This window comes from Pezoporus occidentalis, unplaced genomic scaffold (genome assembly GCF_034315485.1).
Source record: "Pezoporus occidentalis ecotype Australia unplaced genomic scaffold, CSIRO_AGI_Poc_V1 ctg178, whole genome shotgun sequence".
Lineage (NCBI taxonomy): Eukaryota > Metazoa > Chordata > Aves > Psittaciformes > Psittacidae > Pezoporus > Pezoporus occidentalis.
The window spans coordinates 43138-68879 of NW_026913618.1; the positions used below are offsets into that span (position 1 = coordinate 43138).

Below are 25742 nucleotides of genomic sequence, written 5' to 3' on the forward strand. Positions count from 1 at the left end.
AAATTTAAATTTAACCTTTAAAATCTTCTATGCTTCAGACGCCAATATTTCAATTTTAGAAAACTCCCAGTGCCATGTTCAGCATTTTACTCTCTTAAAACCTGTATCATTGGAGCCTGTCTGCCAGGCACATACATCTGATTCATTCACATAATTACTAAGTACCACATAAATCCTGCAACCAGAACTATGTTAGCAATTACACAAGGGTGTGACTGACCTGGCTACAAATGCCATATACCAATAAGCTGGGGGACTGTGAGGAAAGGAAGAGAAAACAAAGGGGTGGTGCTTAGGAGAGGCATATAAAAGCTCCCTGATGAAATACAGTTTAATGATAATCTGAAAGTCACAGACAACTCCAGCCCCATAAAACGCAAGGCTGGTACGTGATTCGGCGTGTGTGCGTGTGGATTGGTTTTAACTCATCTTACGTGAAGCTGGAATGCAAGGTCTATCCACTAGTCTGCAGCAGAAGTTGAGCTGAAGTGCACAAAAGCAAGATCTTCACTGCAATGATATGCATGTGGAAGCCTCAACAGAAGCACAATGAGCAAGCAAAGTGACCCTGAATTCCATTAGGTTTTTGCTTTTCTTTTTTCTTAAAAAAAAAAAACAAAACCCAAAAACAACAACAAAAAAAATCCAAAAACCAAACAAGAACCAAAACGAAAAAAAAAAGAAACCACACACACACAAGAAAAAAAAAAAAAAACAACCCAAAAACAAACCAACCAAACCCAAAACCAACAACCAACCAACCAAAACAAAACCCGAAAGCAGAACATTTCAGACATATGCTTCCCCTTGAGATGGTAATAGGTGGGTTGAAAATATTCCTCTGATCGGCTGCACATGGAGTTCTAGCAGCAAGTAGGGAAACTGGGAAGTTTTGGATAAGCTTTACTATTTAGCAGCATTCTGGTGGTATCTGTGCCGCCAAACTTCATGTATCTTTTTGCACCATTTATGAGCATTCCCACTGGGGTCCATCAGGTAGTACGTCCTGTTTGGCTACAAGTGAACAACATTGTAATGAGTACTCCAAATACAGTTTAACCAAAAAAAAGCAGTAATTACTCTGCATCTATCAATGAAATAATCATTCAGAATCAACTAATAAACTTTCCCAGAACTAATTCAATTAGTTATATAATATTCCATATTACTGAATAACCGTACATCTGCCATCTCAATAATGTTAAGAAGTCAACAGCCAATATGTTGTTGGTACACTCCTTGTGAACCGCTGTATAAAAAAGGGCTAAATTTTAAGTATTTCTTTAAAACCTCCTTCAAATCCCCAAACCCACTTAAATTCTATTTACACACGAATAATAAAACATGCATTTCTGCGGGAAATGGGTACATTGGGTGGTTGCTGTTTGCTTGGTTTGTTTTGCCTTTGGGGGGATGGGGCCCGTGCCTTTTTTTTGTTATAAATTAAGACTATCAACACTTGTGTTTAAGGGATTCTATTTTCTCAGGAAAAAGCTGCTGGTTAACAACTTACAACAATCGTCCAAGAACCTCAGTGCAACTTTCAAAGACATGAAAGAAAGTCACTTACCGTGTGAACAAAAAAGGTCTTAAAATTCTTAGCTTCTGGCCGCAACTCTAAAGACCATGGAATTTCTCCTTTTAGAACCTTGTTGACAGGATCCACATAATACAAGTGGGGCCCTTCTGTGAGCAGCAACTGGCGCCGACGTGCAAACAATCCCTACCAAGAAAAGCAGCAGCAGCAATGCAAAAAAGGTGTGAGGGGAAAAAAAAAAATAAAGAAATGTGTAGATACCTGAATTTAAAAACAGAGGTAGAATTAAAAGAGTTCCGTGATAGGACTGTACATTTGTGTTTGACGAACCTTTGTTTTCCTTTTGCTTTACCTATTTGACCCCACCCCTTGTTTAGGGCTTGCAGTACATTCCTACTACATGGCAAAACGTAAGTACAATTTTTAGAAAGCATCTTCAAGTTCTAACATAAAACAACTAGCTGTGCAGAGTGAAGCAAAATCTACTTGTCAAAGATTCCAGCACAGAAATTGATGCTCACGATTTTGTGGAGAAAATTAGGAATAGGCAGGTAGTAATTTAGATGAAAGGCTACAATCCTGTAAAGCTGATGCAGACTATAGCTGTTCCTCTATACCATGTTAATACTTAAAAGTTTTCCTAACATCACCTCTGCTTCTCTCAGGATACAGGTACTGGTCATATCCAGAAAAAAACACCACAGTTAAGGTCAATACGGGCTTGTATTTTATTTCCTAATCTTTGTAGCTTGATCCACACGCAGATACATATCAATACAAAGTGTTTATGGAATGTATCAGACTGGGAAGGGAGGACAAAATCTCCTTCACTACAGTCTGAAAATGAAAGTATCTATAGCACACTTTTAGCCTTTTCCAAAGCTCAAGAGCACACCACTAAATCAAGAAAAAACAATCTATTCACAGTCCTAGATTTAAAACACAAAACAAAGCGATCAGATACTTACAAATAAGTTAAACAAGGAAGCTCTGAAACCTGTTCCTTATCTATGTGCAACTGTGCAAATACACAACAGCTGAATCTTGTTACAGGTAATTAAGGGAAGCCCTTACCTTTCTTTTGTCCACTGGACCCATTTTTAGGATTAAATTATTTTCTACAAACTGATGCCTAAAAAAAAAAAAAAAAAAAAAAAAAGAGGAAAAGGAAATAACCTATTACTCCAGAAATAATTCTTCCACAGAAGCAGCTTTTATTATTACTATTATTATCAAGCAATTTTCCATGTCACTCCCTACGGTCTCCTTTTCCAGCAAGGAGTCCTGAACAACTTTACTAGGTGAGTTTTGGACTCTTCCTCATTCCAACCCAAAGAGTTTTTTTTCTAAACTCTGATGTGGGGTGGGTGGGGGAAATCACAAATGAGAAGCTCCTCTCAAGAGTGAAGAGAAACACTAATAATTACATGATTTGGAGGTATTTTGCTTAGGTATTGACAGAATATTATCACTAAAAATAAATCACTTATGGCAATGTTAAGAAGGAAGGACCTTTTCTAGTTCTAGGCCTCTGTAGAGGGAAGCCTTTTCTAGTATAGCACCATTTCTGCCTATCCTATAAACATACTTGACACCTTCTAGACCTTGTAAATTTTAGAAACATAACATCAGGTTTTTGCTGCTGTTGCTTTAAAAATAAAAATATAATTGCTAATCGTTTGCTTGAAGGCATTAAGATGGACAAACGAAGTTATTTTTTTCTGGATTCCTTACTACTGTGCAAGTAACAGACGACTCGTATTCAAAAATCTTACCAAGGATTTCCACCAGCTTGTTTTGCTAGAAGTAACCTCTTTTCATCTTCAGAAAACTGTAAGTCCAGCTCAAAGGAATTGTTGTCAAGATCATGAATGTACTGCTCAATATTTCCTCCTGACGTCTGTGGTGTACTTGTCTCTGGGACAGACAGTGAATGGGAAGAGGCAGAACCAGAAACTTGCATGCAACCAAACTGACTCAGGAGATTGTCATACTAAAGGAGGAAACAAAATGAAGTAAAGGAATTTCTTTGATTAAACAGCTTATTTTGCACTAAACTGCACCTTGTAATTTAAGCATGCTTCTGTTTTTCATCGACAAAAAGACAGCCTGCTCTCTACAGATGAACAAGATTAACTTATCCAAAAAAAGTATGCTTGGTCAAGAGCAAGCCAAGCAGTAATTTTTTCAAACACTAACTTCATCAGGGGGGGGGGAATCCCAAACCACTGTAACCATCAATTTTATATTATTAATAACTGAGTTTTCATTAAAATATAAGTAGTTTCAATAAAATACTTAGGATGCAATGATTATGCTTTACTTAAAGTCTCAGGCAGCATCAGAGCTGAAAATAGCAATAGGCAAACATACATTTCCGTAACAGTCTTCATCATCCTCTGACATAGCAGGTAAATATGCTGTAAGTTTTGGGGGTGTCTGAAGATGCAGGTTCTCCCACACAATAGATTCAAAGAAGGGATGAGCCTTAAGAGGTCCATATCCTCCCATTTCTTCGCAACCTAATCTGTTGGTGGCGTCTAGAACCTGAGCAAATTACACTTAAGTTAAAATAATGACAAGGAAGGGGCGAGCACCATTTACATTTGCACAGCAGCGTGCAAAAGCTTAAAACCAGTTGGTCATAAACATACATCACTAGAATATGAGGAGACTGCTTACAGTACAAGAAGTTATTTTTCAGTATGCCTTGTAGTAACATTTTGTATTAGACCAGTTCACAGATCTAAAGAAAGGAGCACCTCTTTGAGTCCACAGAATTTTTGGGCTTTGTTTTTTCATAAAGTCCTGATGGGGAACAGCTCATTTAAGCATAGCCCAGCACCACATTCCAGTGATGCAAGCAGCTATGGGAGCTATAGTTGATGCCAAACACCAGCCTCTCAAGCACTCTGAAACTGCACGTTTCTCAGGATGTTGACGGAACCTGGACCTTATCCTGTAGCATGCACGGTCTCAGTTATAAAGCTGGCCTGAAGAGAGGAACATGCTGCTAGATCCTTTACAATGGTTGCACTGATTATCATCCAGAGACGTAAGAGTTTCCTCCTGCACCATGCTAATACACTAGACTACTGAACTTCAAAAAGCTTATACCACCCAAAATGTTCTCTGCATATTCATTTCAGCGTTATGGTTATACCTCACTAACGAGATAGAACTATTTTTTTATTCCTACCTGTCAAATACCTGTCAAATGCAGAGTAATTCTTTGGCTCATACTACTGAGACATGCATTAAGTGCAAGGAAAGTGCCTAATAAATTGCAAGGTAAGTAGGTGTACATTGTAATGAATATATCTCCCTGTAATGTACAGAAAATTCATTATACAACTCAACAATTAACCTGAGTACTATCTAAGTATTTGAATTTTAACTTCTGTGTGTTATTTAGGTATTTAGAACCATTTACTTGCATTTCACTGAGAGGCATTCCTTATCCATGCTTTAGAACTCAGATTCAAAATAATTAAGTACTGTTTACCAACGGATGCCGATTTTCCAGACGCTCACCTATGCACTCAACAATGCCCACTCTTTCTTATTACAGGGTTTGCAACAGAGTGCATAAAACTTTAGGAAAAAAGAACTACATAAGCTGATTACATTCCAATGTAAACAAATCATTTAACAGCAGCAAATATTTACCAATAGCTTTTCAACAAGGTCTTTTGCCTTGGGAAAAAATTTTTCTGGAAAGTCATATTCCAACTTTATTATCTTCTGGAATATAAGATACTCATTTCTGCGAAAGAGAAAAATATTAGTTCTTGTTATTAGCTCTCCATGTTTCTTTCACCTTAACAGTGCATAACCTGGACAAATATTAAACAGGAGATCTACAGCTTAAGTCACATTCCCACAGATCTGTCTAGGGTAAAGAAGTACAGTCTTCCAAGCACCTATGATCCTGTAAACACCAGATACTTGAATAATAACAAGAAAAGTTCAAAGGGCTCAATGCAGAGGTGCTTCGTACCTTCTTCATGTAGACATAGTTACCTTTATGGTATAAATTACATGGAAACACTAGGATAAACTAAGGAATCTCTCTCAGGAACTCTAGTTACAGCTGTATAAACATCTTCATGACATCAGAAAGGGCAAATAAAAGCAGGCATGACATTAACACCCACACTGCCCTGGGAGAAGTTGTATTTCAGAACAGGTAGCAAGGTAAAAACCAAACCCAAGTCAATGTATTTATGATCCACATGTAAAGAAATAGTTTAAATCTCTTACCCAGCTCTAAATGGAGGCAATCCAGCTACAAGCTGATATATTATACATCCCAGAGCCCAGAGGTCAGAGCTTCAAATGAGAGGAAAAAACACAGATTATGCTTTCCTACAGGAAGTCTTTAAACTACAATTAAAAAAAAATTCTTCAGCTTCTGCTGGTTAGAGCATGGCAAAAGCACATGAGACAAACTGCTGTCATCTCCACGCTGCTTTCACTTCATCCCTTGACAGAGGAGTAGACTAGCAACAAAAGTCTAAAAGCAAGTATACTGTAACCATCCCACAACAACTGTCTACAAGCACAGCTACAAAAACACTGAGTGCTTAGTCAAAATACTCAATAGGTATGTAATGAGACTGAAAAGAATACTTATTATCCACTGTGACAATTTGAACAGGCATCCAACAGTGCAATATATGCTCCTTCAGGACTGAAATCCTTTCTTCAAAATGCTGGGGGGTTGGAGTGTCATATTACAACTTTTTAATGTAAAGCTTTTCTTAATATACAAAAAGGCAGGCTATATGGTACATGGGTGAGGGAAGGACTCACGTTTTTGTGTGTTGGTCTGAAAGAGTATTTTTAACATTTTACCTTAAGGAAAACTACGCATAGATTGGTTTAAAGCTTAGAAACAGAAGAATAAAATGCTAATAGAGACTCAAACCTTCTCAAATTAAGAGTCTTCTGTAAAGATGAAGCATTATGTAACTTTTTTAAGGAGATGATAGCCTGATGAAGTCTTTTCATCACCCAAAACATCCTTACTAGAAGCCAAAGTGGAAAGTCTGATCGTATTTCTATCATTTCAAGAAACGGTAGCACAAATCGTTATAGTTACTCATATAAGAGATCTTTTCCCCTGTGGTTTGTCACTGATTGCTATGATTATTCTTCCATCATTGTAATAAAATAAATATACAACAGTCTGTAAGTTACCATCATGAACAAGTTTAAATAAGAAATTCCTTACAGGTATCATGCATACGAGGCACAAAGATGAACTTTAAACCACTGCAACTCCCAAGCAGAGTTTAGCAGAGATAACTGCTAGCTGATCTAAATACAAGCCAAAGCAAGCTGTAGCCTTTCCCCTAACTGACAGAATCTAACATTCTGTTGCTTTTTCAGCAAGGATTACCATCTAAGAGCAAGCTTATATAAAACACAATTAAACCAGGTATAGTATTTGGATCACAGAAGAAGTTTTTCTGATTTATTTATGGGTAAGAGAAAACTGCTCATTACACACCACCGTCTCCTGACAGCACCTGATCCTGTCTGTAACTCCAGAAGGGAGATGAACTGAGGAAACCTGCACTCGGACAAGCAGCAATACTTGTGCAGAAAAAAATATTTCAAACTCTTAACAAAAATTTATATTGAGCACCTTGTTTCTTTGAAATACTCAGTTTGCTTAATGTACCCCTTCCCCATTTGACAGTATCCTGGCAGTCAGTGAAGCTCTGAAATACCATAGTCCTCACCTTTTGCAAGCAGATTTCTCTGTCAGCAGTTCTGGAGAAACATACTGTGCTGTCCCTACAAATGAGTTTGCCCGTGCTGGTAAGAAAATGGAAAGAAATAAGCCAACACATACTTAACAGAGAAGCCAACCTCCCTCTTTCCCACCCAATTAAAACAAAAGAAACCCCACCAAACAAAACGAACCAAACAAAACCCCACAACAACTAATCAAAACACAAAACTAAGGCAATCTATTGCAAGTTATGTAATACTACAAAGAACTCACAGGTATTTCATTTCTCTACCCACTCACAAAATGGAAGAGCCAAATCAATCTCAGTGATAACCTATTTAGTTCAAGAAGCTAGGCATTTGGGCACTTCACTACGTATAAAATCTATCAATACAAGCTTACTCAATTAAAGTAAAAATGAAGCTCATCACATTCAGTTCAGTCTGGTGCTTTTTACCAGGCACTGTATGCAGCATCATTGATTCACAGGTTAATACTAAGCAACTAGGGACACGAGAATTCTACAACCTTCACATTTGAGCAACTCTGATAATCAGCCACTGAGCTTAAATACATAAGCAAAGAACTGTTTCAGCTAAGCCACAGTACCTGCTTGTGCGCTTGTCTTGCAAATGAAAAGCAATTTGAAGTAGTTCAACTTCCCACTATATTTGGCGATCTAGCTGGCTATACCACTACATCAAATACTACCTCTTCTGACATAATCTAAGCAGTGACAATCAAAACTGTTTCAACATCTCTCAGTAATTTTGTTATGTAAGAGGTAATGGTATTTGAGGGTTACAATCTGGTACATATGTACACTTTCAAAGTAACACTTGCTATACCTGTCCACGTCACACTATGAAGTAAATAATGGCATACCTTGTCTGCTATCTGCAGATAATACTTTTGCTGTTCCAAAGTCTGTTATTTGAATGTGCATATCTTCATTTAGCAAGATGTTCTCCGGCTTGAGGTCCCTGAAAAAGGCAAATTCTTATATTTAAAGAGCACGCACATTAAAGTTGCAAATCTGTGCAGTGACTTATGTACATAATGCTACCATAAACGATGCAGGTATTCTATAAATACTGTTGTGTCAACTTTCCCCTGACTTGGAGCTGTCGACATGCAAACTGCTGACAGATTGCGAAAAGCCCATTCACTAAGGTGGGTTTTGTTTTTTGGGTTTTTTTTGAGAAAGACTTGAAGCTCTTTCATAATACAGGATCTCCAATATAGGCTTAGCAATACTGACAATCATGCTATAGCAATTTTATTAGCATTCTCCAGCCTAACACGTGGGCTACAGAATCAGTGAAAGTGGGAATTCTGGAACCTTTTTTAACCCTGAAAAAAAAAATTCTATGCTTTTGGTATTCTCCACATCCAGCCCCCTTAGCTTTTATTCCAAATTATTTCACAGGAAAGTATTAGGAAAATACTTTGTCCTTTTAAATGTAACTGAAAGAAGTAATACTACTATCAGAATTATAATTTGCCATCTTTTTGCCAATTAGCATCTGCTGTTCCCTTAACAACTCCTTGGGATCCTACAGATGCAAAAGAATTCTTACCCAAAAAGAAGTTCTGCAGTTCAAATTTCTCACATTTACAGCTTTAAGAAGTTTAACAAACACGAATTACAAAGCACACTTATCCAAACAATGTAATTACATCAAGAACAACTGCAAAGGTTGCCCAGTTACTGCTTCAGCTTTGTGGAAATTGCTCACTGACATACATTCATTTTACTTTTCTTGATGACACACTGCACACTGACTCACACCAGCAGAATTCTAGTTACTTCTGGTACATAACACCCCAGAAAGAAGAAACGTATTTAACAAAAAGTCATCTTCTGCTTTACACCAACTGATCAATCTTGAAGAAGACAAACTTCTGGTAATGTTAATTCTTACTTTTTCCCCACTAGAATAGTTGGTCAAGTAACAGAGATTATCTCTCCTCTGAAAGTTGTCCGTGTTTAGGTCCCAATGTTACCAACAGTGCTAATGTTAACGAAATGCTATTATTCTCTCATTAACTTTCCACCAAATCTGTATTTGCTTTAGACTTCATAAAGAACACTTCCAGAAAACACACCTTGTGCATTATCAAACGCACACTGGTTTCAGCTTTGTGATTACCTGTGAATTATTCCTTTCCCATGCAAATACTCCAGAGCTGATACAATTTCAGCAGTATAGAATCTGGTGCAGGTCTCGTCAAATGAGCCAATTTTGCGTATATACTTTAGCAGCTCTCCATTTTTGGCATAGCTAAGCCCAAAATCTGAATGTGAGTTAGTTAAGGTCTATCAATAAACCATCCAAAATAAAAAAGTCTTCACACCTCATTTCAGAGACAAGAACAATACTAAACATATACAATCAATGGGAAAAGAATTGAAGTCAGTTCATTTGAAACTTTAAATGGCAGCAACTCAAAACAATTTCCTGAATATATTAACAACCTAGGACCCATGTCCCAGGTTCTTATCATGGCAAAGACTACTGTGTAAATGGTAAATTCTGTAGTTTTCCAGCCAGTGACCTAATAATTCATTTAAACTGTGTATATAATTGCCCTTAAAGAGAGCTATTTACAGTCATAACAAACATTCAACCCAAGTTTAAAACTGCCCCATCATCTGTAAAGTTCCAGAGCTTTTAAAGTTTGCATTACAAAAGACAGCGCAGGTTCTGGAAGTGCACGGATATGTGTATGCACAGATACAGGGCCTATTAAAACTGATAGCAGCCTCTGTGAAAAACACGAATTACTGACCACAGCAACAGACTCCAATAAAACAATAAAAAGCATAGACATCTCCCCTGGCCTGCAAGTCGCTGACTCTGCTCTTTGAGGGGGCACACTCCACCATTTGGCTTAACTTCTATTAAAAGCACGACTGCAAAACTGGTATCATAAACATGAGGATAATTTAAAGACCTGGAGTTATTTTCATAATTTCAAAGAAACCCAAAATGGAGATTGTTTCTGTTAAGAAAGCATCACAGCAAGTTTGAAAATCCAAAGGATACACAGCTTTTCATCGTCCTGAAAGGTGAAGTAGAGTTTCACAAAAAAAGGGTGATCCAGGCGGGACATTACATCTCTCTCCCGTGTCACATATGGCACCTTGTTTTCTTTTATGATATGACGTTTCTCTAGAATTTTAACTTAATGAAAAGAAGACAGAGTGCAGTCAGGAGCTGCAGCCCCATGGAGCCACCCGAGTCATCCACGTGGCTTGGCTGATTGATTCTTTTTGTTAGATAAAAAGATCATAAACCCACTCATTCTGTCCTTTGAACAGGTGTCTTTTAACAGCACTACTTTGCTACTGTATTTGCAAACAGTTTATGTTGAAGGAGACAATACTTACTGGCATATTCCCTAGAACTTGACAATTCTCGAGCCAAGACAACCTGTTGCCAGAGGAAAGAAAATTATTGTAACCATTCATTAAAGACATACACTAATGTGGATTTTCATCTGTCAGTAGGTATTTAGGACATTGATTGTCCAAAATAAGCTATCACAACCGCAAGCAGCAAAATATTTAAGCATATTTCATACTATGCTGGCTTCAGCAAGACACCTGCAGACATTCAGTTTGGCACAACGACTTTCTGCTAGAAGACTTGCACATCTAGCTGGGTAAACAGATTTGCTCTTCTTCCCCACCCCCACCCCCCCCACCCCCACCCCCCCCCCCCCAGAAGAATTGTGAAGACTGTAGCATAAGCCACAGTAAATTGCCAAAGCTCCTTAAAGGGGGAAAAAAGCAACTGCGCTGAAGCATATTTATAAAAATCTAGCTGTCACAGTACTTTTCCTTAACATAAGTGGCAAATATTGAGAGATTGAATTTTACCTAAAAGTTCAAAAGTAGGAAATGAGACAGAGCTTTCAACTATTTACAGCTTTCTAGGAAAATGTTTTAAAGCAAGGGAAGGAAGATTTCCAATTAGTAGAAGCAAGGAATAAAGTTTCAGGGAAGCAGATCATTTTTAAAGAGAAAAGCTTTTTGAGGAACATGTATTAAAGCTCATCTTCAAAAAAGATATTTGGCACTTCTTATAAAAAAGTAAAGTTACCGTTGAAAAAGATCCTTCACCCAGAATTTTCCCAAATTTGAAGTCATCAGGTCGTTTCTTTCGAGGCTGTGGAGGCTGCTGTCCTGTATGTTGCTGCAAGGAATTTGAACTGGATCTCGATTCAGCTGCAGTGCCCTCCATGTTAGAACCCTGTCTGCTGCCACAGGTGGAAATGACAGATGGAGTGCTGGAATCTGCTTGGTTCCTCACCATTGATGGGGATGAACAGGAGCATAACACCACACTAGACTGGATTGGAACAGCATCATACTGAAAAGAGAAATTAAACTGTTGTTCCTATACCTTCAAATAAATACTGCACGGAGTTGCATTATTTCCATACGAGCATCATGTGAAGTCCTATTTGAAAGGGTTATCATTAGAATGTATTTAGGAGGGAATGATAGCATTTATTTCAGGAATGGCAGCTCTTGATTTTTTTTTACACAACTCTGTTCAGGTCATGCTGTGCACATAGATACATACAGCCATATGACAAATATCTGAAGACTTTAATTCAAGAACGCCTTTTTCCCCAAGCTCAAAAAAAATGCCTCCTACCACCAAAGAACTGAGTTTCACTGTATATTCTCCGACAAATAACATCTTTAAACTTTATTTCCTGCTTACAGGCAGAGCCATATACACAATCTTAGTAAGTAGTAGTTTTTCTGAAAGCAAAAAAATTGTATCCTTAAGCAATGAACACCCGCATTCACAAGTAACATCAGTTTAGAGATCCCAGTTACAGGGAACAGTAAATAAATAAGTAAAGCATCAGAACTTTAATGGAGGCAGAGGATACTTTACTCCATTTTTACTTGGAATCTCACTTTCTCCAATACTATTTCTCTAATACAAACTGGGGAAAGACAGGAAGAGAGAACAACAGACAAAAGGCAGATCAGCTGCACTGTTCAATAACCAGCAATGTCCAGCAATTTTTTTGAAGAATGCTCTGGTCCATGACCTTTTAAAACAAGGGAGGTTGCACTATGTAAATTATAAGTAGGGTCACATAAAGACATCCCAACTCCAAAACAAAGAACCAGAAGTGCAGCCCAGAAAACAGCAAGCACAAAGGGAAAGTTAAGAACAAGGACAGAGGCAGATGTAATAGATTTGAGGTATCAGTTACCTAAGAAATGACAGAACTGTGCAACTATGTTTGTATGTTGTATATAACACCGTATGCTGCACCTGAACATTTACAGAGAAGCTCACTCCTACACCTCTCTTTCCACACTCCCCGTTCTTGTTTTAGTAGCATATGTCCTGTATTTACTTTCTCAGTTTTACTTTCAAAGACCCCAAGAAACACATCTGCAGAGACTATACATGTTTCTGCATTACGTCTTCACATATGCAAGAGTACAGGCTAGCTCATCCAGTCTAACCTTACAGAGCCACTCTCCTGCAAAACTCAGACTGAAGAGTCTGACTCTGACAGATCCAGACTTTTTTAGCGAGACACGAAGTCAATCACTGAAGAATTTTAAAATGTTCCAAACTGTGTCTGCAGCTCCCAGAAGCCTGAGGATGTTCCTCCCTGCAACTACCAATACTGCTCGGCTGGCACGCCAGCCAAAGCACAGGTCCTCACAGTCACAACAGACGTACCTATTGTGCATCATGGATCACCGCTGGCCACCCCCATAACCACTGATGTAATCTTTATATGCCTGCTTTTTAAAACTAGCTTCTAACACCATCTACTTCCCCAGGTACTTAAGGGTACTGTTTCTAATTTGCATCCATATAGAAATTGTTTCTTTCTTAGTGCAACATACTGTGAGTTTGAAAACCTAATAAGAAAGAGAATAACAGATCTGCTGAAGTAGAATTATAGGATCAACAGACACATAAGAACCTTCATTAACTTAATTTCACTCAGTCACTAGAAAGAGGCTTCCTTTTCCTTTACATTCCATGTGAAACAAGTCCTTATATTGTTCTTTTCCCCTCTTGCCTGCAAACAGTAGAAATAAACCTTAAGAGAACTTGAATCAATGCGAGACGCCCACTAGATAGCACTACATTTTTCATTTTATACTTTTCTCGCCCCCCTTTGCATGAAAGGCCAGCCACAGGCAAAGCTCCAGCTATCTAAAAGGAGCTACTAGCTTTGGAGTATTTTTTGTAATTCAGCACTTTGACATTAGCCCTACCACTACAACTTTTCATGTATCTAAGCACACAGTAAGCGAACAAATATCACACCGCTCTGAAGCAAGTACAGCCACAACAACTGCCTCGCTACTAGCTTTTTCCCACTGCAAAATCTGCAATGCTGTTTTGCTGATGTAGCGCTACCAACATCAACAGCAGCAAAAAATACTTGTAGAGACTGGGCCTTCTGAAGCTTCCAGCGTCTTCTGTCCTAACTGACATGATACTGAACTCTGAAGACGACTGAGTATCTTTGCTACTACTGAAACTCTACTAGCAAGATCACATTTCTGTTACAAAGTCAGCATGACCAGGGTCCTAACCTATCGCTCATCTGACAGCACTGTGTCTAACTGTCATTACTGACTCTAACTGCACTAAGACATAGGGCAGACATGGTGAGAAAAGCTCTTCCATCCACTTACCTACAAGGCAAATATTTTTTGGAAGCAGATCTTGCTAACTGCAGGTATTATTTACACAAAGCAACATGAGGGCTACACCTCAACTGGTACATTTGTTTTGATTATAAACAATATTGATGAGACCCTATAAACTAGAACATTAGCATAAGCTTCTCACAAATGTTTTTAATGGAAGACTGGATTACAGGTCTACTCAATGAAATTCTTCGATGTCAAGCATTTGACTTGGCATTACAGGCTGTCTGAAATATGGTATACTGTTTAAAAAAGTGAATATAGGACATATTCTGAGCAACACTGGTTACATTCTTAAACAACGTTAATTAACAGTATCCCCAAACAAGGATCTCTTCAGTTCACACCTGGATTGACTCTCAAATCAAGAAGATTGAAAGAACAGTAACTGCATAAATTTAAAGACTGAGGGGAAAAAAAAAAAAACACCACCAAACATCAAACTCAAACGCCCATATCATTTGACAAAAAATTCATCTCTTACCTAAAGCAATGTACAGACAAACAGTGAGGCCTTACTTTTGTTTCTACCAAAACATTACTGCAAATTAAAATATGGTTCAAGAACTTAGGCACAATGGTGGGAAACAAGTGGACAAGGACTTAAACTGGTCCTCACCTGGATATAGAGAACTAGAAAGGACCGCCTAGGAGAAGCGAAGTCACATTGCCACTAGTACTGTGCAAAGATCAAGTAGAAAACCAAACAAACCAGTTTCAGGAGAAAAATTAAGACACTGAACTCCTGTAAAAACCATCTAATCCTCTGGCTAGAGTTAGCTTCTGAAATCTGTATTTATTAAATAATCCAACTGGTTTGGCCCTGGAGTGTCAGGAAATACAGAGCTCTAAAAATTAGGATCACCTGCAATTCAAGCCCTACTACATGTACGGATCACAGAGTGGTGAATGTCATAATTGTTAGACTGAATTATGGCAAAAAGCTCGCAGACTATCAGGAAGATACAAACAGCAAAGTCTGCTTAAGGAAGTATAACATTCAGAAAGCAACACAGCTGTACTCTAGGCTATCTATGACTTAACCTTTTCACTTGCAAATGGAATTTGAGAGGCTTTCAAAACAGGTACTATGTAATACCGTATGATACCCTCGCCACTGTCACAATAGCAAACCACAGCTTCTATGTCCCTGCCAAACATAGCCTTTTGATACAGAAACGGGAAGATTACGCCAAAATCTATGCGTTTAAGATTCAATGTCCAACTTAATACATTTGCCTTCAAGTAAAAATATGGAATCCATCTATTTATCTGTGCAATTAAAGAAGAATAAAGGCCTTTATTTCACACAGAAAGTAGGTAATTGTTTTCACTGCAAAGGTGTTTCATAGTTCTAGAGATAAAGCTACTACTTACCAATACTGAGATTCTGCTGAAGGCACTTTAAGTTAGAAAGGCTTGGCCTGAGAGGTTTTGTAAAGTATTTTGATACTGTCACACAAGCCACAAATTCTGAAACTAAATTTATTTTGTGCTGCTTATAATTTAAATATTGACAACCTGGGGTCTCCTAAGGATTTACCTGCAAAATTCAAAGGGTAAAAATTAACAGCTAGGCAGTCGTATTTAATATATTCTTTTCGTGACACAATGGTGTTTCAGAGAGGTGACAAAAATGCAGCAACTGCATCTGGCACACACCTTGTATCTGAAAAAAAGCGTAAGAAGGGGCAATTAATAGATATTATGCTTGTCTTTCCCATGGCCTCCTCCCCCCTCATATGCCACAATGAAAACGTTGACCTTCTCCAGGTTCTCCAACATGTATTCGTGACAGCCTCCACTTCAAAGGCTAGAGTGCAACACATCCTGGAAGGTCCAGCATATTTCAAAAGAAAAAAGCAACTCATCAGGTCAGATACTAGGATGAGCCTAAATATATGTCCTCAAACTATTCCTCACAGTGCCTAAAAAGAGAATGCAGGCAAAACCAGGGTAGTTTAGCTACAAGAAACGTTAAGATACGAAGAAACACCGATTCAGAATAACAACACAGGAAGCATAGGTGGCACTTCCACTTGTACACCAATCCCATGCAAGAGTGCTTTGCAGGAAGCATCATGATTATGATGGGATCCCTATCAATACTCAGATTTTCATAAACTCTGCTACACCAGAGTGACTGCCATGAATGAAGACAATCCAGAATACCAATAGATGGTGTGCTTTCAGAAACTGCAGTAAACATCAGTTCTCATACTTTATATGGTCTTGTCTATTTATGCTCTGGACTTCTGTCTAAAAATGGACTTTCAGACTTTCTAAGTAACCAACTGCATCCTGTTTCTAATAACCAATAGCACATATGTGTGTGTGTATAGAGAGAAACAACATACTGAATAATTCATGAAACTCCACTTGGAAATGGAAATGTCAGTTTCCATTTATTTACACTTAGAAGCTTGACAGATAATTTAAAGTATTAATACACCTATTTGTCAAGATTATTATTACCTTTAAGAAATTAAAACATTTGCCTAAAGAGAAAATCCATTCACATGGGTTAAAAAGTGTCACTGGATGCTGTCACCGCCTAACATTACAACATAAAATCATGACTGTAATGGACAGGACAAAATACAGACTAAAGCAAGTGTCAAGAGTACTTCTGAATGCACTACACAAGTAGTAAACTGTTCACACACCTAGCAGTTAACTTAAACACTCATAATACATACAGCCATATAAAAAAAAAGCAACCAAAAACCAACCTCATAAGACCAAGCCTCAATGTAATTGGGAAATATTTAAAACCACGTACTCTGTATGCACTTTCAGCTTGACGAAGCTCACTTATCTTCCCCAGTCAAGGAGTACCACTAGACTGGAACAGGAGGAAAACAGACCTAGAAGTATGCTTTCAGATTCTGAAATCTGAGGAAAAGGATGGAAGGGATTTAGAGAACCACACTCAACATTCATTTATTGAAAATAAGCAATATATTAAATATATATAGAGAGAGTAACCAAATACTAAGTTGGCAAATACCTAGTCTTCTCTGGGATGGAAACATTAAGTCATACTTCAATGACTTATCTCCGTGCAGCGAAGAGCGCCAAAGGTACCATAAAAAAAACCCTAGTAAAACAGAATCTGAGCAAAAATGGTGATCTCAAGGCTTTTTTAAAAAAATCTGGTTTTAGGTACAACACAAAGCAGTGAACAAGCTGATTAATCTTCAACATATCACAAGAAGTAAAATTTATACTGAAATTATGGAACTTGTTCCGCTTTTGAGGCAGGTAATTCAAATGTCTAACAGAAAAATCTTAACTAACAAAACCAACAGGCATCTCTAAGAACAAACACTCCTCTCCAAAGAACCAAGTGAGGTAGGTTACAAAGATGCTGAAGATATTTTCCTGGGACAACAGGATGTTCTTTTCAACAGAGAAGTCCTTTGAAGATCACAGTAAACCATTTTCTTCAAACTGCTGTAAACAAACCCTAGTCTCCAAGTATCAGTTATTTGTAGATGTTTTAAAAAAATAAATCATGAATGCAAAACATTAATCTTCTGTAGCACAGTCATTTATGTTTCTGTTGTGTAGAGCTGCCCCAGCACTCTTTCAAACCTCATCATCAAGTGGTAGCCAAAGATTCCTGTAGACAACTTAAGATCTAGCTCATAACCCAGCAAACTGCCCATCAACTCCACATCTTGAAGAAACTGACCATTACAGTCAGCAAAAGAGCCTGAAACCAAACAATTTGTCAAAATCTATCCTTTGATCCAGGTTCATAAATGCTTAATGATTACTACGTTTAAAAGAGCAGACTGACATCTAGTAGTTCAATTACAAAAGCTATTTTAACACAACTTTGTTTTGCAGAAGAATCTGAAGTCACACATTTATCTGGAGTGAATTTTTTTTCTATCTCAGAAGCTGCCACATGAAAAAAATCTGTTGCTCAACAGACCATTTTATGAACCAAGCGTGCAAATTTCAAAAGCGCTCAGCTGTACGAAAGGAGGACTTTTGCTGTTTAAACAGACTGCCATGCAGCTGATTAAAGAAGCCTAGGCTCTGACCCACCAGAAAAAACTATGCTCGCCTTCAGGCATCATTTGAAACCTCTCAAATGCTGAAAGGTTTTGCATTCACTGTGAGGCAAACAAAAGAAAACAACCACCCCCCTTTAATTATTTTGATAGAAATAACCGTCATTTAAAAGAATAGACAACTTCTTTGAAAGTTATGTCCTGGTAATACATTTAACATTTAAGGTTGTATTAGTGGAAGGAGAAAGCGTGAAGCAGACAGTTCTTCAAAGATACTATTGTATCTAAACTGGCTGGGACCTGTGCAATAATAGGAAACAGAAGCATGAAAATATTTCAAGTTGATGCAGCCTGCTTGATCTATTAACAGCCCTAATAAGATTTAAAGGAAAAAACCAACACAGTAATATGAAGCTAATATTGAAAATACTTGTCATAAATCATCATAAGATACAGTTAACTATTTCAGAGGAAATATACGTAAAGCCCTGGCTAAGCCTCACATACTGCCATGCTCTAATGATTTATACAAACCTTTTCTTTGTATTACCTTAAAGCACAAGTAGGTTGTTAAAACAGACTCTAGTACCTACTTGGCAGTCGTTTGCCTCATATTTGAAATCAATTTTGGAACATACTAGTCCTATGTTCAAAATATAATCAAAAATATTAACTTTGAAGAAGAATCAAAATTAATTGATTTTTCTTCTTAAGCTTTCTGGACATCCATCCTCACAAAATTCCCGGTATACAAAGAAGTGTTTTAAAGTTTGGGAAGAGACATTACATTGTTCATATGATCTCAAAACACCAGAAACAAAGCTCAGCTCTGACACTACCTCCTTCACAGCTGAACTGATCACCTTACTTCTTGCAGTAAATCAGTAACACGGTTTATCTGTGAGTAACGGGGAAATCAGATTTGAGTTGGTTGTATTTTTCCTGATACAATAGGCTCAAGGATTTGGAAGAACAGAGAACACCTCTGTGTTGTTAAACTGTTTGGACTCTTCACTTAGGGAATACAGGTATTTTATCCACAAGACTGATTTTGTACCTAGAGAAATAAATTTCTCACGCACAGAGCAGCGTTGATCCAAAATTTCAGTTAACACAAATACCTTTTTCTAAATTAACAAACTCACACTTATGGTGGTATTTTCTGTCACTCACTTCCAGGATTCTAATTCCAAATTCACGCAGGAGTTAAAGCTAATTCAAGGTTTCCTAAGAACCTGTGTATCAGCCAGTGCTCTCTAACCTCCTCTGCTGCAAACCGAAGCGCTCAAGTTCCAAGCACCTTCAGAGGCAGACTACGCAAGGCCTCCTTCCATCAGCCCCCCCACCCCCACAAACACCCCCCGAGCCTCAAAACAGATCAGAAACAGGAAACCACAAAAATCTCTAAGAACCTAAAGGCAGCCTGTAGCCCAAATAGCTGTATGTAAACAAGCCATTGAGAATTCATTTCACAAAACAGATCTAGCCCCGCTCACCAGAAAATAAAAGCCACACATTGCAATCACAATATAACAGGTCACATTCTACACCATCAAGTTATCTCATGAAGCGCACCAATACTAAGAAGTGTTGCACAGAATGGATGGGAGCTCACAATAACAAACACAAAAGGACTTCCTATACTAACTCTTGTTGGCAATTCTAGGAAACAGAGAACTGCTTTGGGTGAACAGCAGAAAAGCAGCCACGCAGGTGGCAGTAGATGGGGTGTACAAAGGTGGGACAGCACAGGCAAGACCTGTACATTGAATTCCTGTAGGATTACTAAAGAACTGAACGTAGTTTTAATACTTTCTTTTCAGGAAAACGTGCTAAAGAAGTTAATCCATGCAATTTTTCACTATAAAGAATTATAGAGCATTTGCCAGGTGACATATTTACAGCTTATCTTTCAAGCCAGAAAGCTAGTCTCAACTGCAATCTGTAGTCACAAAACAAGCCAGCTGTTTTCCACAGCACAGTTGAGTAGAATCCATCAGGTGTGAAAAATAAGGTTCTAGAGCAAAGAGCGAACTTTGTGAGCGGTGTGTTCAGCCCTTTCAGACACTTCAGTTAGACCTTACTAACTTTCTACAAGCTTAGCTGCAAATAAGATGTCAGAAAGGGAAGCGGGGTGGGAGAAAAATCAGCTCCTTCCCCTTTTGCTTCTGTATTACATACACATAATCTCACTTAGCCACCTGCAAAAAAAGGTTTCCCACTTGAAATACCAGAAACAGTAATTCCTTGGTTTCATACCAGTTCTTCAGGAAGCTCCACTAAGAGGAACTCAAGGATTTTCTCTCTCAAACACAGTGTTTTCTGAAGTGAATTTTTTTCTTTCTATACTAAAAAGTTATTTCTTGCTTGCATATTTCCTGATGCAATAAATGTGCTAGTTCTACAGCAATCCACATAGCTTTTCTAGCAAAACCAAACCCAAACAAGTTTACGGTTAAAAACCAGAAATTACTAAAATATTTCACATCCTCAGAGATCAAACCTGTTTTTACTACTTTGCCAGTGTATTACTTTTCTCATTCTAACCAAGTGATTATGTCCCTGGTTTCATGCTTTCTGCACCAGAATTCCTGCAAGTACTTCAGTGGTCAGGATCCCTTTTTGAAATGTTTCCTGCAATGCTGCCTTCCAACTGATCTACTTTAGGGAAGTGAAATGAGCCCAGGTCTGGAGGGTGCCCCACAATGTCCAGATACAGCAATCTACTTGCAGAGTTTCAAGAGCTACATGAAACAGACATTACTTGTAGCACCGGAAGTAACAGCAATAACCCAAAGAATAACTTGGCTTAAAAAAAAACCACCCTAACCCCACTGCAGATTCATTGTATAGTTGAACATCACTGTTCTCTCCAGATTATTCTCTGGATTATCTCCTTTCCACTAGCTACCAGCACTTCCTATGTTAGAAACATGAATGCATATAAAATTGCTCTTCTTAAACTGATACCATTTCTTCACCTTTGAGCACCTTCTCAGCACCTGGGGTTTTTTACTATTTTCTATTCCTGCAGCCTGCTTTGGCTAGAGATTCACAGAAATCTTATCCCACGAGTGGCAAGACTAGTCACAGCCTTATGCCAAAAACCCAAGAGAAGAGAGTATTAGGTAGACAGACATGTAGGGAACACCTCTCAAGCCTGTCTGAAAGTTTTATCCCTACAAATAACTACAAGCAGAACCCTTACCATAGCCCCGTCTAACTCCTAGCATAGATGCAGAACACAGTTCTTTGAAAAATGCAGTTTCTACTAGTTCCACAGAGGAAAAAAAGAAGCTAGCAGTTTTGTTCAGACATATTCACAACTATACTGTCATCTTTATCAAGACAGAAACACTGGTGAAATCTAATAATCACAAGAGCAGCTAAACCTTCTAGCGAAGGTGTTGCTGAAAATGCCCATCCACATGAGACACAACATGCATATAAGGAAGCCACTAACAGCAAATAACTGAGACCACACTGACACCTGCAAATAAAGCAGCACTAAAGTTGTTCCCTTTTTAAAAGTACAATTTTTTCCCTTTGGACCACGCCTTCAGAAAACAGCAGAATGTTTCAGGAACTGTCCCCACATATACAAACACACAAAAAAATTAACTGTTTTGGCAGAGGAATGCAGGAATATTCCTTTCAAAGCTGTGCTCCATATTCTCCCCTCGCCCTGCAGTGTTTTGCATTTATAGTAGAATGATCATAGAACTCACTGATGTCACTAATAATCGCAACACACATGCATTAACAGTAACTTGCTCAGAACATCAGAAATACTGGCTTTCCCGTATTTGATATCATCTCAACTACAAAAAGGTTGGCTGCATCAGTCCATCTCTATGTGCTACTGCCAGTCAGTACACTCACCTGGCCACAGAAATACTAAACAGGATCAAAGAGAGGGAATTCAAAATAAGTTACGCTAATAAAACATTTTAGCTTTAACAAAACCGACTGTCACCTTCGTTCTTTGTTCATTCTCTCTCTGTACATTTCTCTTACGGACAGGGACCTAAGGCGTACATAGAAAAGGAAAAGAACTGCAAGTATTTTGGAGAGGCAACAATCGAGGAGAGAAGCACAAAGGGAAGCATACTCCCTGTTTAAAAGAGTCCCAAGTAAACACAAGTCATCCCTGACGCTGAGAAGCAGCCATGTGGAGCTCTAACAAGTGGCAAGATAGGAAAACTAATTCCTTTAACAATCAAACACTGCTTGATTTCATAATCCTCAATGCACTATTCTGTGTTCTCCCCAGCAGGGCTATTCCACAGAATCGTTCTCATCTTCAGTCAACAAATATGATTCTGTGTAACACCCTGATGAAACAAGCACTGAGCATGAAGAGGAGCACACACTGGAACAGGGCATTCAACACAGCTATGCCAGCCTCCAAGGAGAAGAACCTCCTCAGCCAATTCCAACCGACTGAAAAGTTTTAAGTGCTGCACAGTGGAGCTTGACAGCTTACAAGTGACAGCAAGAATACGAGACCCAAAAGCACATGGATGAGAAACGGATCACTGCGAGTTAGTTACATCGGTATCAATGAAAGTTGGTAGTTATTTTGGTAAAGAACCCACATTCTTTTCATAAGGGAATTCCTACACTAACTGAGCTGTGTAACCTACAACGTAAACTAGGATTTACTACTACTATTTACTAAAAAACGATTTACGATTACCAATTCGGTGTATCGGCTACAGCTCCGTCCTGCATTAGTCAGTGCTCACAACGCGTCAGTTTTTAGCCTGTCAGACTCGCGTAAACAACCGTGTTCGAAACGGTCCTGTTGCGACCCTCACGATCTTCCTCACGCGTTTGCTTCCACTATGAAGGACCTCGAGTAACGGGGTGGCTCCCCCCGGAAACAACGCCGGCTCTCCGGTGGGAGACGGCCCGGCAAAGCCACGCCAACGCCCGGCACCCGGAACCGAGGACGAAGCTCCGCCAGAGGCCGCGGGCCGGCTGCTGCAGCCTCGTCCCCAGCCCCGCTTCCTCCCGCGGACGGGCCGGGCGCGCTGTTCTCACCTCGGGGCCCTGCAGGCACCTTGGGCGGAACCGGGGCCCACCCGCGAGGCCCGCGGAGAACCAGGACGCGGGGGAGGGGCGGCTAGAACGAGCACCGGGAGCCGCAGCGCCGAGCCGGGCCCCGCTGCGGGCAGCGCTCTCCCGGCCGCCCCGCTTGTCCGAGCGGTCCGCGAAACCCCGCCGTGCCCCCGCCGCCCGGCAGCGTGCACGGAACGGGCGGCCCCCGCCGAGCGGGCCGGCCCCGGCGCCCACGGCCTACTCCTTTGCCCGGCGCCCCGCGGCCGGCAGCACCCGGCGCGCCGACCCCGAGCCCGCACTCACCAGGGAACTGCTGGTGCTGGCCATGGGCCCGCCGGCCGGCGCGGCCGCGCTCCCCTCGCGCCTCAGGACCCCGGCGCACGGCCGCCAGGCGCGAGCCAATGGGGCGCAGTCGCGGCAGTGAGGCTGCGGCCCCGGTGCCCTCGGGCGCGGTGCGGGTGAGGGCGGAAGCGGCCGCGCGGCCTCCCCCGCCACCACCGCGCGCTCACATCCGGGTTGTCACAGAGCGCTGGGGCAGCCGGGGCGGGGTGGTGCGTGTGCGGCCGGGGGGCCGCCGGAGCCGCGAGTGCGCTGCCTGCCCGCTCCGCTCCCTGCCCGCGGGTGGGGAGAAAAGCGCGGTCCGTGTGCGCTGAGCAGGAGCTCGCCCGCCCGCCCGCCCTAGCGCGGTGTCGGCGCCAGCCGGTCATTTGCGGGGCGCTGAGCCCTTACCCCGGCGGTGCGTTCTGCCGGGGGCGCAGGGGTCGGCCGGGCCGGTGCTGACCACCCCGCGGCCACGGCTGCGCTGGCGGGGCGGGCCTTTGGCGCACAGCGCCCTGCAGCAGCGCGGTCGGGTTTGCCGGGGGTTACTGAGCCGCAGGGGTTTTTGCTCAGGAGGCCGGATCAGGAAGGTCCACCCAGGGCGCTGCCCCGCAGCACAGTCCGCAAGCCAGATTCACGGTCAGCTGGGCTGGGGGCGGAGGGCCGGGGCAGTGTCCTGGAGCTGAGCTGCTTTCCATGGGAAGATTTCTGCTATAGCCAGCCTGAATCGGCTTTCCGGTGCGAGTTTCTCATCTTCAGCAGACAAGTAGAGCTACTGATCAGAATCTAATAATAGGGTGTGGGGGGAGGTGCTTTTAAGTATACCTCTGCTTGTGTTCACACTGCATCTCAGTTCTCTCTCATAGGCAATGTTTTCTTCCCCGAATCCTTTCCAACTGATTTGCATCTTCCTGAAGGTATTATGTCTAGACTTGGATATACTGTTCAACTGCAGCCTCATTTGTTACAAGTAGAATGAAATAAGTACTTGCTACCGTTTCCAAATTACCTGTCTCATTATGAGCTGTAATAGTATTTGTCTGCCACAGCATTTCACTAGTAACTCATTATTTGTATCATGGTTCACTGCAGCTCTCGCATCGTATTTCAGTGTGTTGCTCAAATCCTTCGCAGAACAAATCTTGAACGTGCATACTTTCTATTTCATCGCCAAAATTACTGAATCAGACCAAGGCTGTGTCAGGATAGACTCCTGGAACACCACTTGAAAAGCCGTACCAGTCAATGGGGACCTGTTAATGATTAAGACTCTAATGCCTTTTCAAGCAGTGTAATCATTCATTCATAAATCCAGGTGGTATCATTTAGGCCAAGTGGTGTCCTTACTATTCCTCTAAAATTGTATACAAAATCTCACCAAAGTCAAAGTATGTAGGATCTACTTCTTCGCCATCAGCAGCAGCTAAACTCTCATGTCATCGACAGAAGTGGATGAATCACTTTTTAATCCTCTAGATTGTTAAGAAAAATATTTTTTAGTAACTTCTTCCAGAAACCTTTTAAAGGCAGAAGTTTGGCTGCTTGAGTTCGTGTTTCGGGCCCTATTTTGCCTGCATGCAAAGATGACACTGTTTCAGAGTTCTCTAGATTTCTTTTTCTGCATGACTTCTCAGAAGTAACTTTCAGCATTGCAGAGGCTGATTTGTGATATAAGGAAGAGCTCATTTCCTAGAGGAAATATGTGTTGTCTTGGGTAAGACAGTATTGAGAGGTGAACTGGACCTCCCCCGCACTGCTGAGTGATTGCAGTGGTGTTTTTTTTGGTATCTTTGCCATCCCCCTGATGACAGACATTTAATTACCAAGCTGAGGAAAAACATGGTATTAATGTAATGGCTTAGTGTGGAGCACCGAGACCATTCTGGAAAGGCTTGTGGGCTCTCGATGCTGTGTTTCCTGGGCAGGGGCAGCGCAGCAGGCACAGTGCCGGCACGGGCACCGCAGCAAATACGCATTTCTGGATGTAAAAGTATGTCACAAAGAAGTCTTAGCTTAGTGAGCTGTCTACATTGATGCCCCGGTTCCTTTCTTTAGTGCTTTATTTAGACTTGCCTATGGCTTACAACTTTGCCAGCATTTGGCAGCCCGTGTTGGCAGTATAAAAGACAGCTTATTACTTGCCTTTACACTGTAATGACTGTTACTTCTGCCCTCTGGCACTGCCTATATCAGGCTGCATGTGAATCAGTGTGGCTCAAAAATCCATATTGTGTTGGGCCTGCAGTACCATATAAATATACTACTTCTAGACAAAGACAAATGTGGCATAATACTGGGCTGTGGTATCAGAGCTGATGCTGTCACAGCAGATTCTGT

The 25742-nt window shown here is 40.5% G+C and overlaps 1 protein-coding gene across 2 annotated transcripts; it reads right to left on the reverse strand.

Moving 5' to 3' along the window:
• Nucleotides 1-286: 286 nt before the first annotated feature.
• PDPK1 (3-phosphoinositide dependent protein kinase 1) lies at nucleotides 287-23491 on the reverse strand. 2 transcript variants are annotated; one of them, XM_062614699.1, is made up of 14 exons: nucleotides 23391-23491; nucleotides 11390-11659; nucleotides 10675-10717; nucleotides 10331-10468; nucleotides 9434-9578; nucleotides 8166-8263; nucleotides 7288-7363; nucleotides 5801-5869; nucleotides 5207-5303; nucleotides 3911-4084; nucleotides 3313-3530; nucleotides 2612-2669; nucleotides 1571-1723; nucleotides 287-1014 (listed from the first exon to the last, which is right to left on the reverse strand). In XM_062614699.1, exons 1-14 carry the CDS (start codon nucleotides 23412-23414, stop codon nucleotides 907-909), a joined length of 1671 nt encoding a protein of 556 aa, XP_062470683.1. In that variant the 5' UTR covers nucleotides 23415-23491; the 3' UTR covers nucleotides 287-906. The 2 variants fall into 2 exon arrangements, with proteins under 2 accessions (XP_062470683.1, XP_062470684.1); XM_062614700.1 differs by lacking the exon at nucleotides 23391-23491 and adding an exon at nucleotides 22723-23043.
• Nucleotides 23492-25742: the final 2251 nt, after the last annotated feature.

Excerpts from the sequence above, each read along its gene's own strand:
- PDPK1 (XM_062614699.1), bottom strand. The coding sequence starts at position 23,414 with ATGGCCAGCACCAGCAGTTCCCTG. Across the intron at positions 10,469-10,674 it reads AAGTTCTAGGGAATATGCCA|TTAAAATTCTAGAGAAACGT; the intron begins GTAAGTATTGTC and ends CTTTTCATTAAG. Across the intron at positions 8,264-9,433 it reads GGGAAAGGAATAATTCACAG|GGACCTCAAGCCGGAGAACA; the intron begins GTAATCACAAAG and ends TGCCTTTTTCAG.